The sequence below is a fragment of the Mustelus asterias genome, chromosome 27 (genome assembly GCF_964213995.1).
Source record: "Mustelus asterias chromosome 27, sMusAst1.hap1.1, whole genome shotgun sequence".
NCBI classification, from domain to species: domain Eukaryota; kingdom Metazoa; phylum Chordata; class Chondrichthyes; order Carcharhiniformes; family Triakidae; genus Mustelus; species Mustelus asterias.
The window spans coordinates 17,810,540-17,830,326 of NC_135827.1; the positions used below are offsets into that span (position 1 = coordinate 17,810,540).

At 42.2% G+C, this 19,787-nt stretch overlaps 2 protein-coding genes across 3 annotated transcripts in view; both read right to left on the reverse strand.

Moving 5' to 3' along the window:
• Positions 1 to 762: 762 nt before the first annotated feature.
• Positions 763 to 10,998, reverse strand: LOC144479858 (RNA-binding protein 7-like). Of its 2 annotated transcripts, none has more exons than XM_078198863.1 (5): positions 10,766 to 10,998; positions 9,222 to 9,384; positions 7,723 to 7,816; positions 6,355 to 6,457; positions 763 to 3,796 (listed from the first exon to the last, which is right to left on the reverse strand). In XM_078198863.1, exons 1-5 carry the CDS (start codon positions 10,856 to 10,858, stop codon positions 3,362 to 3,364), a joined length of 888 nt encoding a protein of 295 aa, XP_078054989.1. In that variant the 5' UTR covers positions 10,859 to 10,998; the 3' UTR covers positions 763 to 3,361. The 2 variants fall into 2 exon arrangements, with proteins under 2 accessions (XP_078054989.1, XP_078054988.1); XM_078198862.1 differs by having other exon boundaries at positions 6,355 to 6,463.
• The window catches only part of clmpa (CXADR like membrane protein a), a 185,320-nt gene continuing 174,407 nt past the window's right edge, over positions 8,875 to 19,787 (reverse strand). Inside the window, exon 8 of the transcript XR_013495583.1 lies at positions 8,875 to 8,885. The gene's annotated coding sequence lies outside the window, so the exon portion shown is untranslated. The remainder of the gene's footprint in view (positions 8,886 to 19,787) is intronic.

The following is a 19,787-nucleotide window of genomic DNA, read 5'->3' on the forward strand; positions in this document are numbered from 1 at the left end:
TGCAAGCCTACTAGTGATACTATAAACTTTAAAACTACTACTTTAAGTTCATTTTCCTTTGTCCTGCCAGCAGGACGTGTTTAAAAATCCTAAAAATTGCTATCAAATTACTCCTTAACAATCCGAATTCCAAAGAATACATGAACCTGCAATTATTTTTTTTATTCCTTCAAGGGTTGTGAGCTTCGCTAGCTGTCAGCATTTATTGCCCCTACCTAATTGCTCTTGTAAAGGTGGCACTGAACTGCCTTCTTAAACCACTGCTGTCCAAGTGGTTAGGTACACCCACAATGCCAGTTACAGAGGGGGTTCCAGCAAAAGCAAAGGTACAGTGATGCATTTCTAAGTCAGGATGGTGAGTGGCTTGGAGGGGAATTTCCAGGTGGTGGTACCTCTGTCTACTGCCCATGTCCTTCTGCATGGTAGTGGTTGTGGGTTAGGAAAGCTGCCTGAGGAGTCTTGGTGAGTTCTGGCTGTGCAGCTTGTAGATGGTACACATAACTGCCACTACTATGTGTCAGTGATGGAGGGAGTGAATGTTTGTGGACGAGGTGCCAATTAAGCAGTGGCTTTATCTTTGATGGTGTCAAGCTTCGAGTGTTGTTGGAGTTTCATTCACTCCGGCACATGGAGACTTGTACCTCGATTATGTAATCTCCTCCCAATTTAACCTGGACATGCCTAATATCTCAGGACCAATATGGACTCATATGGATTTAGGCAATTGAGACAAATATTTTTTTTACAAAAAAAGTGCATAAACAAAGAAGAGGATAAGCACTTTACTTGCAAAACTTTTGATATTTTTAAAAAGTAGTTGCACGATCTTCACAATATTACATGGGAGAAACAAGAAAAAAAAATTGTAAAATTCCCCAAACACAGGAAGGATGAGAATACAATTTATAACCTGAAGGTGAAAATATCACTTTTTCCTGGTATATGAACAATGCCAATTAATATAGAATCATGACAGCATTTAGAAATTAGCTGATCGAGCAAATACCAAAGGTATCAGGAACTGGTAAAGTCAGAGTAAACAGGTCTTCCTACAGAAAAGGATTATGAAATATTAAAAAATATTGCACATTTACAAGCAAATTACAAGCTGTACAACAGCTAAATAGCACTAAAATTTAGACAGCAGTGCAATTTTTCCTAGTATTTAACATTCCTCCAGCTCCACTTTTAGCCAGCAACAATTAACTTTTCCATTTCCAAACAAAGGGAACAAAGTCAAAAGACCTTGTATAAAAAAGGTAAAATTAAGACTTTAAAATCGAAGGAACCACCAAATGACAAGTACACATTTTAAAAACATATTGTTAAGAGTACAAGGGTGACGAAGTAGCTACAATTATCCTGGAAAGATTCCAGGTTTTTTTTTAAAATCCACAAATCCAGGTTTAAAAAATTAAAGCTACAGCACCTTAAAAATTTGTACAAATTTTCCTTTCTTTAAAAAAAAAACAAATTCTCAATTGTTTCTTTTTACATCATAACTTTTCTTTTGCTGGTGAACTGAAGACCAGAGAATACATCATTCCTTATGTGCAACTAAAATAAGTACAGAACAAAAAACACAATAGTTATGTTAGGGAAAATGCAATGAAATTTGGTTAGATGTAATAACACCACAAAGAATGTGAAAATTAAAGACAAAAATTAGTAACTGTAATACCAACAGAAAATACCTGCACTCTACGTTTACTTAGAATGTAGCTGCCATGTGAACTACTCCCAAAAAGGAACCTTACTGCTGGTATGAAGGCCAATCCTGCTCTAAGGCAGAATCATGGCGATAAACTGCTTCCACTTTTCTGATGGATATCAGTACAAACTGGTTAATCAACTTGCAGGAAAACCACGACAACTCAGAGCAAATAGAAACTCAGTCATCCACTTCCTGGGCACCATGCTACCTATTTGTTTAGTATGAAGTGCAAGGGACTGAAGATAAGCATGAGCTCCCCTCCATCCCAATAGTGGTTTATGATTCAGTCGCCAATATAAGAGCTGGTTTGACACTATGCTGGTCTCTTGCATTACAAACTGAACACGTGGAAAACTGCACTCGACAACTTCTGTCCCAGCTCACGAGCGAAGCCGAGAAACAGCTCATATTTACAGCCTCCCTCAGGTCAAAATTCTTGTCCATCATTCTTGAAATTCCTCACTGCATCGGATTGCTTTATTGGAGATCTTCCCAACCCAGACTTGCTCATCTATATTTAATTTAAATCTCCTTCCTTTCCTTTTGAAAAGAGAGATGGGCAATTTGGGTTTCGATTGAAGACAGGAAAATAAATCCAACAATGTTTTTATAGCACTGGTCATGGTTCAGTGAGCAAATCACACTCATTTTATAATCAGTTTACCAGATGTAGCTGTAAATTAAGATAGTGGAATCCAGTTTTAAGAACTGATATTGTCAGTTGGTCTAATGCTGGTTATAGAGGACTGGTCGGTGTGGGTGATCCCTCACTTGCTGATGAGCAGCTTTCTGCTCAGTGTGCTGCATCTGGACTTGCCAGGAGTTAAAACAAAAAACGAGCGTTGGTTGGAAGAGCACTGACATTCTGAGGTATGCATTAGAGACATGCTGAGCACCTGATTAACTCGATTGTTCACTGTTCTAGTGAGTCCGGAGCAGCATTGCTCACTAAGAATAGCCACTGCCTCTAGGAATCAAAACAGAAGATACTGTGGGCAGGAAAATCTAGTAAAAGACTGGTCTGTACAACAATTTTTTTTTAAATTCCACAACTCATGTATGGATTTTGGCACAATTTAAGTGTTGCATCTGCATGATCACTGCCAGCAGATTCCACTCGCATGCAGTCTGGATGGGACAAAGTCATGTTTGATTTTTTTTTTGCTCTCCTGCATGCTTAATACTGTCTTTAAAAATCTTATTTTCACTTTACTGGCACACGTCACAATGCAGAACTAGCTGTCCAAATCATTCCCTGTGATAAAGGTTCACGCGACTGATTCGGGAACTAATTAGGGAAGTTCCACAAACAAGAGCACCATTAGATCTGGGATGTCTTTAAACAACAGACAGCTACTGAGGCAAAAGGTTAGTATTAGGAGGGGATTGGATAAATCTACAGCAGTAAAGGGATAGGGTCAGACAGACAAATGGGCCAAAGGGCCTTTCTGTGTTGTAAATTCTACAAACAGGGCATTTCTGTGCAGGCATCCCAACTTGCCAGAGAGAAAATTACAATTACGTATAGAAAATTAAAAATTTTTTAAAACCAGGTGGTGTTCCAGTTCAATTCACTGAACATTTCATCAAATTCCAATCTTTGAGGGAAAGGGGTTTAACAGTTCAACACTGTCGAACCTCAACAGTTCATTGCCAATTTCGATGTCTGTTGCCTCTAGCATGCTCCTTCCTGTAATCATATTCCCAGCTTCTGCTGTGGTGCGAGCTTTGGTCGTGTTGGAACTCAGGCTCGCGGTTCCCCCTATAATGCTGGTCCTGGCTGTGATCCTGGAAGTGAGCATCTCGGGTGAAGTGACCGTCATCTGACCGGTAAGACGAGTGTGCCTGCTGCCTGTGGGTGCCAAGTGATGATTTTTCCGATTGCCATGTCATTCGCGAATTTGGACTGGATGACCGTGGTTGTACAGAGGTGCTGTAATTCGGGGGTGTAGTTTGCTGGTTAGAAGGCATCCCTCGGTAGGGCTGCTGCACGGTGGAACGGTTGTTGGCATTTGGCTGCTGCATTGAGGAACTATAATTCTGCTGCCCTCCCCTGGCGTGTTGCTGCCACATATTGTTAATCTGCAAGTTAAAAATCAAACAGCTTACAAATCTGCAGAATACAAAATCAGAGCTGACTGCTCTCTCCGTCAGCTGTCAATGAAAGTCAAACCCTAAACTGGCAAACAGACCACCTGAATGAGTTTGGTACCAGGAAGGATAAACTCATTCATAAGACAGGAGGGTCATCAACCCAGGGGCAGGCATACAGATTCAAGCTAATTGGAAAAGGACCAGGAGAAAAGACAAAGAAAATGTTTTAAAACCCAGCAAGCTGTTAACATCTGGAATATACTGTCTGAAATGGTGTGGGAAAGGCAGTGGAAAAAAAATTCAAATCTTTCAAAAAGGAACTAGATATTATTAGGGTCCTGGGGGAGAACCCCTAGGTATATTATGAAGCCAGACCAGACCCCAACAATTTTTCTATTTTGGCATTAGTGAGGGGATACGATGTTTCACTCCAGGAATAATTTCACTGACAGATTCGGCATATTTTATGGTAAAACGAACCTTATTTAATAACACAGTTTAAATGTAACGACAACAAATGAAGCAACTTAATCATTAACAGTTGAACAGTATCTAAAAATGAAAGGAAGCAACATTACTTTCTAGTTTATGACTGTTCCCATTCCAAATAAACAACATTCCTCAGACTTAAATGCCACTTTAAATACAGTTAACAACCATAAACATACTTACCATGGTGAATGGACAGTCTTGAAGCTTTCAGAAAGAAAGAGTTTCAGAGCAGCTTATATAAGCTTTTGACTTCAAACAATTGCCAGCTAGAACTGTAACTCTATAATGCAAAAACATATTCTCTGCTACAGACCCAGCTCTGCCCATTAACCACATCACATGATCCTGTCAATCAACGTCTAAAAGAATCTTGTGTAAATAAAAGTCCATTCACTCTATCAAAGTAACAAATTCCAAGCTGAAAGGAGTAATTATCCTGCTTTTACAATATCTGAGCTAAATGTTTACCAGACACACCGACTGCCTGCAGAATAAAGCTGAATTTTAAACAATCCCCTTAAACATATAAAAACTATATAATATATATTTTATATATATATGTATATACACACACATTATATATATATATTGAAAAATCAATTTGCAGGGCTATGGAAAAAGACTAGACGAGTAAAATTAATTGGATAGATGGCCCATTCAAAGAAAAGGGGAGATAGTGGGAATATCACTGGACTGGTAATCCAGAGGCCCAAGCTAATGCTGAGGGAACACAACATCCACCACAGCAGCTGGTGAAATTTGAATTCAGTTGTTGAATCTGGTCTCAGTAATGGCAACCATGACAATTATCACTGATTGTCATTAAAAACGCCATAATTCCCTCTAGGGAGATAATTAGCTGTGCTTACCCGATCTGGCCTACATGCGGCTCCAGGCCCACAGCAATGTGGTTGACTCTTAACTGCCCTCTGAAATGGCCAAGCAAGTCACCAGTTCAAGGGCACTTAGGGATGGGCAACAAATGCTGGTCAGTGATGCCCACATCCCATGAATGAAAAAATAAGGGAAAGAGCCCATATCTGTTAAGTCAATTAGGAAAAAGGATTCGTCCTGTAAAAGTTGGGATGCATTCATGGAGCTGTTTTACTACCCAGACACACTGCAAATAGCACAGGTGGTCACATCACATGTACATCAAAAACCATGCTAACCCCAAAATGATTAACAGATAGCAAAGATAACCCTGAGACTGGCCTCAAAGAAAACATGACTGGGACGGCCTGATAGAAGGTATTATAATACATATAAGTACATACGACATATCTAAACTACGTCTGTTTAAATGCTTAGGTAAGATGTCTTGTCATGCATAAACGAGAATATTGAAAAACGTACGGCATATTAAAAAGAAGAGTATAATTAGGAAAAACATGTGTCCATAAAGATTCATGGTTCTTAAACTGGTATTCTAAAAGAAACATACAAAATAAATAATGTTAAGGAATCATATCATGTTATTGTTCCATCCAATGTTTTATTTCTGGTTTTAAAATGCAGTTTGGTCTTAGTGCAGTTTATATATATTGTATTTATTTTATCGGGGAGGTGATGGCCTAGTGGTATTATCGCTAGACTATTAATCCAAAAACTCAGCTAATATTCTGGGGACCCGGGTTCGAATCCCACCACAAGAGATGGTGGAATTTGGATTCAATAAAAAAAATTCTGGAATTAAGAATCTACTGATGACCATGAAACCGTTGTCGATTGTCAGAAAAACCCATCTGGTTCACTAGTGTCCTTTAGGGAAGGAAATCTGCCTTCCTTACCTGGTCTGGCCTACATGTGACTCCAGAGCCATTGACTCTCAACTGCCCTCTGAACAAGAGCAATTAGGGGATGGGCAAGAAATGCTGGCCAGCCAGCGATACCCATATCCCACGAATAAATAAAAAAATGACATGTGAATTAGAATACAATTGGTACACATAATAGCATACTGGACCTCAAAATATGTATTTTAAGGTTGAGAATAACTTTATCCCAATAAACTAGGCACACAAACAGATTAACCAAAAGGTGATTTTACTTACCAGGACCTGCCGCTGAAGACTATCAGGTGAAGAAAATGATCTCTGTACTGGCTGTGGAGTTGCAAAAATTGGAGAGCCCGTATTATCCATTCCCCGACCAAACCTGTCGCTGGGTGTGGGGGAATCAGTGTGAGAAAGGGAGAGTGAGAGAGAAGGGGGAAACACTTTACAACAGGATCCAGGAAACAACACAGGCCCAAAATATATACATTCTCAGAACTGCGAGAATCTGTCCAATAACTCAAATGCTGCAAAATAGCATGGGTGCAGGAAAAGTTTCAATACTCCATAATCCCACCATTTATCACCAGGACATTTCTTCCCTACCCATCACCCACCTTTTACATTTAATAGCACTGGTGCCACCGCCTGGTGTTTTAAACTGAAACCATTCTTCTGATCCCCAATTTTTATTGTCCTAATTACCTTGCGCATTTACTAATTTGGGAAAGAACGCGTAGGATTTAGTTAACCCCCCCGCCCCCCATCCCCAACTATTACAGCTGTTCCAGAGAGTAAGAGTTCTGTTGCAAGAGTTAAGTTTACAAAGTGTGAACTGCATGGGGTATAATGGACCGAAAATGAATTGCAACCAAGGTTTAATTTCATTTAAATTCAATTAAACATTGGTAATATCTTTGTGACAAACTTTGGTGTCTCAGGTTTCTTGACAACTTTATTCAACGCTTTTGTTAATATTGCAGTGTAATGCTGGTACTAACCTTGAAAGTGATGCCCACAGTTGAGACCACCTCAGGCAGTGATCTTACATCTTTAACAGCGGCCAGATATCCACACAGTAGTATGGATATGACAAGCGCACAATGTCCAAAATTTCCCAAATCTAACGAGTGGCACCAATAACTAGTTTAAAGTTTATTTATTAATCACAAGTAGGCTTACATTTACACTGCAAAGTGCCTGTTCAGGTACACTGAGGGAGAATTTAGCATGGCCAATTCACCTAGCCTGCACATCTTTGGACTGTGGGAGGAAACCAGAGCACCCGGAGGACACCCACGCAGACACGTGTCTGTGAGAGTGTGCAAACTCCACACAGACAGTGACCCAAACCGGGAATCGAACCCAGGTCCCTGGCGCTGTGAGGCAGCAGTGCTAACCATTGTGCCGCCCCGTTTGGCTTCCAGCTCTAGCCCAGGAAAACCTACTTCAGGAATTCAAAACAGAAAAGACAACTTCGATATTCGGAATCTAAAAAGCAGCATTTACGCCCTTGCAAGTTCCACCAAATGAAGTGAATTGCGAGTTTTATTCCCCCCATAGGTCTGGTATAGCAAATGGATTACATTTCTAACCATGCAGAACCAAAGAATAAAGAACTGAACAGTCACAATAGGAAGACCATACCGATTATTGCTGAACTGGTTAGAATTGTAGGGAGCGTGAGTAGCAGCTGAATTCTGAGACTGGGGGTTTCCTTCCCGAGATTCATGAACACTACCTAGGAACAGAAGATAGGAAATTACTACAATTTTTATTTACAAAAAATTATTTTAACTTTACTGCATTAGGAAAGACATTTTAAATCTATGGGTCTCAACAGAAAGCAAATGACAAATGTTGGTGCTGACCTCTGCTCATTTTTATCTAATTCGAATCATCTTTCCCTCAACAGCTGAAACAGAAGAAGCAGATCCCCACCAATTAAAACTATCTAATTTATCTCCAGCAGAGGCTGTACCACAGCAGACACGACAGACCGAAGGGCCTCTTATTGTGCTTTAAAACTCTGACTCGTGACGACTCGTGCCCCTTTGCAAAACACCAGATCAGCTGATGGCTTAAATGCTTAAGAGTGTGCATAGAATCCCTATAGTGCAGAAGGAGGCCATTCGCCCCACCGAATCTGCACCAACAACAATCCCCACAACCCAAAACATTTACCCCGCTAATCCCTCTAACCTACACATCCCAGGACACACTAAGAGGCAATTTAGCATGGCCAATCAACCTAACCCGCACATCTTTGGACCGTGGGAAGAAACTGGAGAACCCAGAGGAAACCCAAGCAGACACGGGAAGAACATGCAAACTCCACACAGACAGTAATCCAAGCTGGGAATTGATGTGAGGCAGCAATGCTAACCACTGTGCCGCATGTGGCATACTCAATTATGGAGGCACATCCAATGTAAAGCTCAAAATAGTTGCAAATATAGTCCAACTCATCTTTAAATGGGTCCATTGCAGAATTATTGGTAGCAAAATTGACAAGAATCTTTGCACAATCTATAAAGTGCCGTGCCCACCTCCAACAAATGCCCCCAGAAATACCTACAGTGCCCTTTCTGGCAACCAGCTCAAATAATGGGCATCTGGGAACAGATTTACATCGCTCAGATCTGAAAAACGTGGAGTAGCAAATTAAAAATGACATGAAAGCAGACAACTAAAAATCCAAAAAAAAAATTGGTAAACAGAATTTAAGCTATGAAGAGTCATGTGGATGTTAACTCTATTCTCTCTTCCACACCACAGATACTGTCAGACCGGCTGAATTTTTCCAATATCTTCTGTTTCTGTTTCAGATTCCAGCATTCACAGGATTTTCATTTAGAATCCCTACAGTGCCGAAGGTCATCATTCGGCCGATCAAGTCTGCACCAACTCTCTAACAGAATGTCATTCCCAGGTCCTCTTCCCCACCCCAAAACCCGGCACATTTTACCATGGCTAATTCCCCTAAACTATACATCTTGGGACATTGAGGGACAATTTAGCATGGCCAATCCACCGAACCTGCACATCTTTGGACTTTTGCTTTTAGAATTTAAACCACCGCCATATAAAGGCAGGAAATAAGTTGCTAAGCAAAATATGAAAGCCAATGATTCAACATGCCTTACCTGATCTGAACTGGATCTTGATGGCCTTGCCATACAGTTGTATTCCATTCAACAAGTCTTTTCCATAATGGACCGACTCCACGTGTTTAAAATGCACAAACGCGAACTGCTTTGATTTTCCATCCTTGTCCTTGGGGATTTTTACTGCAAGGAGTGGGCCAGCCTGGTGAAACAGAAAAAGAAAAATGAGACACAGAGAAAGTGGGCACATTTCCACTCCAGCTGAGAAAACACACACCCCACCAAAGTGTCTGGGGTGGGGGGAGTTAATGAAGCAACACAGGTTAAAACTGAATTTGAAGGAAAACAGAAAATGCTGGATAAACTCAGCAGGTCTGGCAACAGCTGTGAGAAACATTTTGAGTCCGTATCACTCTTCTATAGAACTGAACACAAAACTAGCTGCTAAAATTCTATAATTAACCTGCGGAGAAGGAGAATAAAACCTCTCCTGGAACCTTCCAAATGTGAAAAGGTCCCAGTAGCAGGATAGTGGGTGAATTAATGAGTGTGTGTGTGAGGGAGAGGGTGAATGAATGGATGAGTGTAAGTGAGTGAGGGATTTTATTTATTAGTGTCACAAGTAGGCCTACATTAACAGTGCAATGAAGTTTGATTTGATTTATTATTGTCACATGTATTAGCATACAGTGAAAAGTATTGTTTCTTGTGCGCTACACAGACAAAACACACTGTTCATAGAGAAGGAAACGAGAGAATGCAGAATTATAGCTAGGGTGTCAGGAAAGATCAACTTAATGTGAGGTAGGGGTCCATTCAAAAGTCTGATGGCCGCAGGGAAGAAGCTGTTCTTGAGTTGGTTGGTACGTGACCTCAAACGTTTGTATCTTTTTCCCGACGGAAGAAGGTGGAAGAGAGAATGTCCGGGGTGCGTGGGCTCCTTAATTATGCTGGCTGCTTTTCCGAGGCAGCGGGAAGTGTAGACAGTCAATGGATGAGAGGCTGGTTTGCGTGATGGACTGGGCTACATTTTGAAGTTACTGTGAAAATCCCCTAGTTGCCACACTCCGCCGCCTGTTCGGGTACACTGAGGGAGAATTTAGCACGGCCAATGCACCTAACCAGCACGTCTTTCGGAATGTGGGAGGAAACCGGAGCACGCGGAGGAAACCCACGCAGACACGGGGAGAATGTGCAAACACCACACAGACAGTGACCCAAGCCGGGAATCGAACCCAGGTCCCTGGCGCTGTGAGGCAGCAGTGCTAACCACTGTGCCAGTGAGTGAGGGGTGGAGTGAGTGAGTGAGTGGCTGCTGAGGAGCTGGGAAAGCTGCCGCGGTTTATTTGAATGTGCGTGTGTGATCTCTGGGAAACTTTCTCCTGTTGGCAGCACAAATATTCTCCTGAGTGAATGGCGGAAATTTTAAACTGAGCAGTGAAGGCGGGCACCAAATAAAGACGGCCCAAGGTTACCAGAAACCCAAAGAGACAAGCGGAGGCTGCCTCCGCTCCCAGGCCCCGGGCCGGAGAGGCTGTCCCCAGGCCCCGGGCCGGAGAGGCTCTCCCCAGGCCCAGGCCCACCTGCAGGAACAACTCGAACAGAAGCTCCTCGGTCACTCTCTGATCCAGGTTCCCGATGAACAGCGTTTTGTCCGCATCATTCGACACCCCCATGGTGGTTTCAGTTCAGAGGCTTAACCTTCCCTCCCCTCAGCCCGGACCCCGAACTCGGCTCCCAGCTACGATGCAGGCGCCTCTCCTGACGCCACTCTTTCTGACTCTACTTCCGCCCCGCTAGCCCCCTCACTTCCGCCCCGCTAGCCCCCTCACTTCCGCCCTGCTGGCCCCTCCCTTCCGCCCTGCTGGCCCCCCACTTCCGCCCTGCTGGCCCCCCACTTCCGCCCTGCTGGCCCCCCACTTCCGCCCTGCTCGCCCGCTCCTCTGGCCGCCCCCACTTCCGCCCCCACTTCCGCCCCCTAGCCCCCCCACTTCCGCCCCCTAGCCCCCTACTTCCGCCCCCTAGCCCCCCCACTTCCGCTCCGCTAACTCCCCCACTTCCGCCCCGCTAGCCTGGATTCTGGTCCTACAAGTCCCCATGTTATGTTTAACACTTTTATCTTTCTTTTCATCAGAAAATGCGCAGCAGCCTGTTGGATATCAGTTTACTGTTAAAAATACTGTTCTAAATTAAATTCCCTGCTTTAAGTGCTTGGGGAACATAGGATCCCTGCAGTGTAGAAGAGGCTATTCAGCCCATGGAGCCTGCACTGACAACAATCCTTTGATTGATTTATTGACACATGTATTAGCATACTGTGAAAAGTATTGTTTCTTGCGAACTATTCAAAGCATACCGTTCATAGAGAAGGAAAGGAGAGAGTGCAGAATGTAGTGTTACAATCATAGCTAGGGTGTAGAGAAAGATCAACTTAATGCGAGGTAGGTCCATTCAAAAGTCTGATGGCAGCAGGGAAGAAGCTGTTCTTGAGTCGGTTGATATGTGATCTCAGACTTTTGTATCTTTTGGAAGAGAGAATGTCCGGGGTGTGTGCGGTCCTTAATTATGTTGGCTGATTTTCCGAGGCAGCGGAAAGTGTAGGCAGAGTCAATGGGTGGGAGGCTGGTTTGAGTGATGGACTGGGCTTTGCTCATAACCCTTTGTAGTTTCTTGCGGTCTTGGACAGAGCAGGAGCCATATCAAGCTGTGATACAACCAGAAAGAATGCTTTCTCTGGTGCATCTGTAAAAGTTGATGAGATTCGGAGCGAACATGCCAAATTTCCTTTGTCTTCTGCGGAAGTAGAGGCATTGGGTTTTCTTAACTATAGCATCAGCATGGAGGGACCAGGGCAGATCATTGACGATCTGGACACCTAAAAACGTGAAGCTCTCGCCCATTTCTACTTCATCCCCTTTGATGTAGACAGGGGCATGTCCTCCACTATGCTTCCTTAAGTCGATAGCTATCTCCTTCATTTTGTTGACATTGAAGGAGAGATTATTGTTGCCGCACCAGTTCACCAGATTATCTCTTTCCTGCACTCTGTCTCGTCATTGTTTGAGATCTGACCCACTACAATGGTGTCATCAGCAAACTTGAAAATCAAGTCGGAGGGGAATTTAGCCACACAGTCATAGGTGTATAACCCATCCAATCCCTATCCCCGTAACATCACGTATTTATCCTGCTAGTCCTCCTGACACTAGGGGGCAATCTAACATGGCCAATCAACCCAACCTGTACCTCTTTGGACTGTGGGAGGAAACCCATGCAGACACAAGGTCCCATGAAGACTCCACAGACAGTCACTGAAGCCAGGAATCGAACCCGGATTCCTGGCACTGAGGCAGTAGTGCTAACCACTCTGCCACCATGCTGCCCTAGGATTTAGGCCATATGGCCCTTCGATACTGCTCTGCCACTGCTGATCTGGCATCCCTTTCTGGGCAAAGCAGTAATAAACTTCATTTGATATCTGAATCACGAATACCAACCTAGAAAGCTGACATAAGCTGACCCAACAGCTTCAGAAAGCTGACAACTCAAGAATAAGCCCCTAACACAACTGCAAAGGGCAGGAGTAGGCCAGTCAGTCCCTCTAGCCTGCTTTATCATTCAATATTGCTGACCGGCTGCCTGTCTTTGCCCCATATCCCTTAATGCCACTGGTTAACTAAAATTTATTAATTTCAGATTTAAAATGAATAATTGATTGAGCAGCAATTGCTATTTGTAGTAGGGGGTTCCAAACATTAATTAGCTTTTGTGTGTACAGTGTTTCCTAATTTAACTCCTGATGATCCGACTCTAATTTTTAGACTGTGTACCCTTGTCCGAGAATCCCCAACTAGTGGAAATAGTTTCTCCCTGCCTACTATATCTGTCCCCATTAATATTGTGAACATTTTGAACAAATCACCTCACCACCATCCAGCAATACAACCCTATTTTATGAAAGCTTGCTTTGTCATTACTTCTTCATATAAATTGCAGAACAAAAACTTTAATGCCTGTACATAAGACATGAATGGAAGGTACAAATATTGAACACACAAAGGTTATGTTCTGGACCCCACAGTCCAGATAGTTTTGATTTAAACTTCATTTATTAGTGCCACAGTAGGCTTACATTAACACAGCAATGAAGTTACTGTGAAAATTCCCTAGTTGCCACACTCCGGTGCCTGTTCGGATATACTGAGGGCAAACTTAGCATGGCCAATGCACCTGGCCACAGCACATCTTTTGGACTGTGGGAGGAAATCAGAGCATCCGGAGGAAACCCACGAGGAGAACGTGCAGACTCTGCACAGACAGTGACTTGAGTAGACAGGGAATCGAACTCAGGTCCCTGGCACTGTAAAGCAGCAGTGCTAACCACTGTGCCACCCTGATTGATGGCATTTATTTGCCACAAGTTCCAGTATTTCAGAATCTATAATGCACGTGAGCATTACATTTCACTATCTAAAGTTCATTCATTCAACTTCATTGAAAACTACTCTCACCAGCTGGAAAAGATCAAACTAACTTACCTTTTGAAAATAATTCTCTAATCATCGAGAGATTTTGAAATCTGACTTTATTCACCATGGATTACTGCAGTCAGGGATGTAGGAAGCACATTGTGCATTCCTTTAAAATAAACATTTAGCAACTTGTGGTGGCAGTCTAGCTCAAGGAGGTAATTTCCTCCATTTCCCCATTTAAACTGGCACACTTTAAGATGGCATCCTCTTTCTCCATATCCCTTTCCAATCCCGCCCTCTCAGATCACGGTGGCACTTTCCAAGAATTCCACCCCCGATACTCACCCTTCTTCACAGTGAATTATCCCAGTTTCGCTCCTGTTCCAAATTGCCATATCTGGCTTCTCTATACTTCCCATCCCCCTTCCCAATTGTCACTCCTAGTTTCTACCCTCTTTACTTCCATTTACCTCTTCTTTTCATTTTCCTCCAATATTACTCCTACACGTGCCATGCTTCTTCTTAAAGTTATTCCCATTGCTGTAGTGTGTAATGGCTGTAATATTCAGACAGCAACAGGAGCGGGGTTTGCACACTGGATCCATAAGATACCAAACTCTCCATAGCAAACACAGATGGTTAGTGCGCATGAAGTCAGTCACTGAATGGCATGGTACTTTATCCACCTTGCTGTGACCAGAATTCTAAGGGTTCCACCACAGATGAGTCTGGACAGTCTCAGGAAATGTGTACATAGAAGACCACAACACAAATCCGGTTTAGTAATCTGGTAAGGTAATAAAACATGGGAGGAAAACAAGTGAAACTTCATTGGTGCAGTTGGTTTAAATTGTAGGCTAGCATACCCATCCTGTTATATTGACAAAGAAGTGTTTCAGGTCCACAATATTTCATTCCCCAGGCCTGCCATCTCTCATCCTCATGGACGTACAAAACATTAATAAATCTGAATAAATTAAATGCATTTTTAATAATATTTTCTTGCCTTTGTAATGATCGGTTGCGAATCCTTCTTTTGTCCTTCTCCAGCACAGGTATAATGGGCTGAATAGCCCTCCTGTGCTGTACCATTCAGTGATTCTCTTATTTATCAGATACATGTTATCCCTTGGCCACGTCATCCACAAATACAGGACCAATGTTCACATGTGCCAATGACATCTAACTCTGCTAAAACTACTGCCTTCAATGCCATAGTTTCACTGTGTACCTCCACATGCATCACTCAGCTGCAATCTTTTCTCATGAGAGGTGGTGTGTAATGCAGCATTTTGCAGTGCTTTTTTTTTAAACACTGTCCTTGTATCATTTCAATTGGCCACTTTCACATTGTTTGTCCTGAGACAGTTCCTCACTGAAGGTCTACTTGGGGATTCTGTCATGCAGGAGACATGGCCTGCCTGTCCAAGTTGAATTTTCTGTAGGTTGGTCTTCATGCTGTGGAACCCAATACGATGAAGGACCTTGTTGTTTGTGACTTCGTCCCACCACTGAATTCTTGTGATGGACTTCAGGGTATCATGAGTAAGAATTCCAGAGTTTGTATATGGCGCCTATAGCAATCCCAGGATTCTGCGCTATACAGCAGGAGGGTAAGTACTGACCTCACTGATGGTACAGACTTCTTGTCCTTGGTCCTTCATTTGTTGTCCTCACCGTCTGTCTGCATGAGCAGCTCATTCTGTTCTACGGCACTTGATTACGATCTTTCTGTGTTTGTGCACATTTTCCCAAAAGCAGACACATCGCTCATGTGGATCTCGTGTTTCTCCCTGCAGTCCCAGTTCTCAGGAGTCTTCGGGGTTCTTCAGTCTTGTTCTGAGCTTGTTTGTGTTGTGCCTTGGGGTCCCCTTGGCTTTCTGAACCACACCCACATTCCACTGACCAATGACTTTGAGTTGCACCACCCTTCAGCGATATGACAAATCCCCTCCATCTTCAACAAGGTTGGGTGACCCTCTGGAAGCAGTCTCTCCAAAACTCTCCAGAATCCGCAATCCCGAACACAGTCGGTCTGGAATGATCTTTTCAGGTGTTATAGTTTGGAGTTTACACCCTTCTGAGTGGTGATTCGGTGCTAAATGATGCTGCTGATACGTTTCTTCAGTATCTTCATTCTTGAACATTTTTCCTTCGAAAGGAACATCCTTGCACAGTTAGTAGTACTGATCAAACTTCATCAGCACCAGTCGTATCTTGCTCCTGGCTCCAACTGCAGTTCCGTCTATCCACATGGAATAGACTTTACGCTGCTCCGCACTGATCACTGTCATCAGTGTTGCTACCTTAACTCGTTCTGACTCCTGGTCAAACTTCATCACAAGAGAATTACTTTTCCGAGCGTGCTGAAATTGCTTCCCCTGTGCTGCAGCACTTATATATGGATTTCAAAGAGGCTGATATGGTGGTAGAGCACCTCTCGATGCACTGCATGCATGCTTTTCTTTTCCTGTAACTTTTAAAACTATGTAAGCAATTGATATTTCCCCAAAGCATAAGTGAAAGATGCTTTAAATAATCACTAATGCCGTTGCCTTAACATTTCTTTAAATGGGGGGCAGAATTTTGACAAATAAGAAAGAGTGTCAGCATCTCATTAAACTTATACCATAAGTGAACTTACATGACTTACAGAGTGCCATGAAGTGCCGCTTCACTGAACCATACCCACAAAGGGAGGAAGGAAACAAAGAAATAACATGACAAATCCCAAAAATGCTTCAAACCATCGCACATATACAACAAACACATACCTTTCAAAACAGTGGCCCCCCTCCTCCCTCCTTCCACCACCACAAAGCAGCCTGCTGATTCTCCGTGTATGTTGGCTAAGATACAGAAAGACTTGCATTTATATAGCGCCCTTCACAGACATCTGAAGTCTCAAAGTTCTTTACAGAAAATGAGGTATTTTTGAAATGTATTCATGGGCGACACAGTGGTTAGCACTGCTGCCTCACAGCACCAGGGTCCCAAGTTCAATTCAGGCCTAGGGTAACTGTCTGTGTGGAGTTTGCACGTTCTCCCCGTGTCTGCGTGGGTTTCCTCCCTCAGTCCAAAGATGTGCCGGTTCGGTGGATTGGCCATGCTAAATTACCCCTTGGTGTCCAAAGATGTATAAATTAGCGGGATTAGCCATGGTAATTTGCCCCTCAGTGTCCCAAGATGTGTGGGTTATAGGGATTAATAGGATAAATACACAAGGTTACAGGGATAGGGCCTGGTTAAAATGCTCTGTCAGGGAGTCGGTGCAGACTTGATGGGCCAAATGGCCTTCTTCTGCACTGTAGGAATTTTATAACTCAATGTGGGAACCAATTTACACACAGCCAGATCCCACAGATAGCAATTAGTGAGCAGAATAATCTGTTTTTTGTGAGGAATAAATATTGGCCAGGGTAACTTCTCCTTCTCTCTCGAAATGGGATTTTTTTTACATGTACCTGAGAGGGCAAAGAGGACCTCGATTTAAGATCTCAAAATACAGTACCGTTGACAGTGCAGCACTCCCTCAGTAGTGCATTGGAGTGTCAGCCTTGATTCTTGTGCTTGAAGTGGGCGTTGAACTCAAAATCTTCTGACACAGAGGAGAGAGTGCTAACCATCAAGCCACGGTCAGGGGGAACAACATTTCCTTCAACTGCATCGTAGCCGATCTAACAAATGGGAGAGAAAACTGACAGGACAACAGGGATAATGGACTAAATATAGTGTATGGTATCAGAAATTGCTGGAAAAACTCAGCAGGTCTAGCAGCATCTGTAGAGAGAGGTACAGAGTTAACCTTGTGAGTCAATTATGACTCTTCCTCGGCTCTGACGAAAGGTAGAATTGACTTAAACAGTTGAAAAAGGGGGAGAAGCAGGTGGAGCAAATGACAAATTCTGAGCAGGGGAAATTAAATGACCAAAATGTCATGGAACACAAGTCAAAGGCAATGGTAATAATGGTATGAAAGACATTAAATAGGTGTTAATAGCAGAATAAAGACCAACATTGTCTGAAAGCAAACTAGTAACAGGATGAAGAATATAGTGTATGGTGTGTTTATATAATTTATTGAATAAATTATCCGTGTGGATATTGCACATTCTTCCCGTGTTTGCGTGGGTTTCCTCCAGGTGCTCCAGTTTCATCCCACAGTCAAAAACTATGTAGATTAGGTGGATTAGCCATGTTGGCGGCATGGTAGCACAGTGGTTAGCACTGCTGCTTCACAGCTCCAGGGACCTGGGTTCGATTCCCGGCTTGGGTCACTGTCTGTGTGGAGTTTGCACATTCTCCTCATGTCTGCGTGGGTTTCCTCTGGGTGCTCCGGTTTCCTCCCACAGTCCAAAGATGTGCGGGTTAGGTTGATTGGCCATGCTAAAATTGCCCCTTAGTGTCCTGAGATGCGTAGATTAGAGGGATTAGCGGGTAAATGTGTAGGGATATGGGGGTAGGGCCTGGGTGGGACTGTGGTCGGTGCAGACCCGATGGGCCAGATGGCCTCTTTCTGCACTGTAGGGTTTCTATGATTTCTTCTATGATTAAACGTGTGAGGCTATGGGGATAGGGCAGAGGGGAGGACCTGAATGGGATGCTCTTTCAGAAAGTCAGTGCAGATTCAATGGGCCAAATGACCTCTTTCTGTACTCTAGCAATTCTGTGGTTCTAAAGAACATTGTTTCTGGTGTGTGTGTGTGTATAAATTATTGAATAAATAATATAGGTTTATGGAGTGTATATGTATAATTTACTGAATAAAGAATATAGTTTATGTTGTGTATGTATAATTTATTGAATAAAAAATATAATTTATGTCGTGTATATATAATTTATTGAATAAAGAATATAGTTTATAGTGTATGTGTATAATTTATTGAATAAATAATATAATTTGTTGTGTGTCTGTACAATGTATTGAATAAAGCATATAGGGTGGCATAGTAGCACAGTGGTTAGCATTGCTGCTTCACAGTGACAGGGACCTGGGCTCGATTCCTGGCTTGGGTCACTGTCTGTGTGGAGTTAGCATGTTCTCCCCGTGTGTGTGTGGGTTTCCTCTGGGTGCTCCAGTTTCCTTCCACGTTCTAAAAAATGCGCTGGTTAGGTGCATTGACCCGAACAGGTGTCGGACTGTGGCGACCAGGGGAATTTCACAGTAACTTCATCGCAGTGTTAATGTAAGCCTTACTTGTGACTAATAAACTTTAACTTGTTTATGGAGTGTATGTATAATTTATTGACTAAATAATATTATTTGTGGTGTGTATGTACAATTTATTGATTAAAGAATATAGTTTATGGTGTATATGTATAATTTATTGAATAAATAATTTGTGGTGTGTATGTACAATTTATTGAATAAAAAATATAATTTATGTCGTGTATATATAATTTATTGAATAAAGAATATAGTTTATAGTGTATGTGTATAATTTATTGAATAAATAATATAATTTGTTGTGTGTCTGTACAATGTATTGAATAAAGCATATAGGGTGGCACAGTAGCACAGTGGTTAGCATTGCTGCTTCACAGTGACAGGGACCTGGGCTCGATTCCTGGCTTGGGTCACTGTCTGTGTGGAGTTAGCATGTTCTCCCCGTGTGTGTGTGGGTTTCCTCTGGGTGCTCCAGTTTCCTTCCACGTTCTAAAAAATGCGCTGGTTAGGTGCATTGACCCGAACAGGTGTCGGACTGTGGCGACCAGGGGAATTTCACAGTAACTTCATCGCAGTGTTAATGTAAGCCTTACTTGTGACTAATAAACTTTAACTTGTTTATGGAGTGTATGTATAATTTATTGACTAAATAATATTATTTGTGGTGTGTATGTACAATTTATTGATTAAAGAATATAGTTTATGGTGTATATGTATAATTTATTGAATAAATAATTTGTGGTGTGTATGTACAATTTATTGAATAAATAATATAGTTCATGGTGTATATGTATAATTTATTGAATAAATAATAGTTTATGTTGTGTATATATAATTTATTGAATAAAGAATGTAGTTTATGGAGTGATATGTACAATTTATTGAATAAAAATATAGTTTATGGTTTATATGTGTAATTTATTGAATAAAGAATATAGTTTATGGAGTATATATGTACAATTTATT

Coding starts and splice junctions, on each gene's coding strand:
- LOC144479858 (XM_078198862.1), bottom strand. CDS start 10,858: ATGGGGGTGTCGAATGATGCGGACAAAACGCTGTTCATCGGGAACCTG. Junction 7,817..9,221: donor CAAGATCCAGTTCAGATCAG/GTAAGGCATGTT, acceptor TTCTGTTCCTAG/GTAGTGTTCATGAATCTCGG. Junction 6,464..7,722: donor AACCAGTTCAGCAATAATCG/GTATGGTCTTCC, acceptor CCCCACACCCAG/CGACAGGTTTGGTCGGGGAA.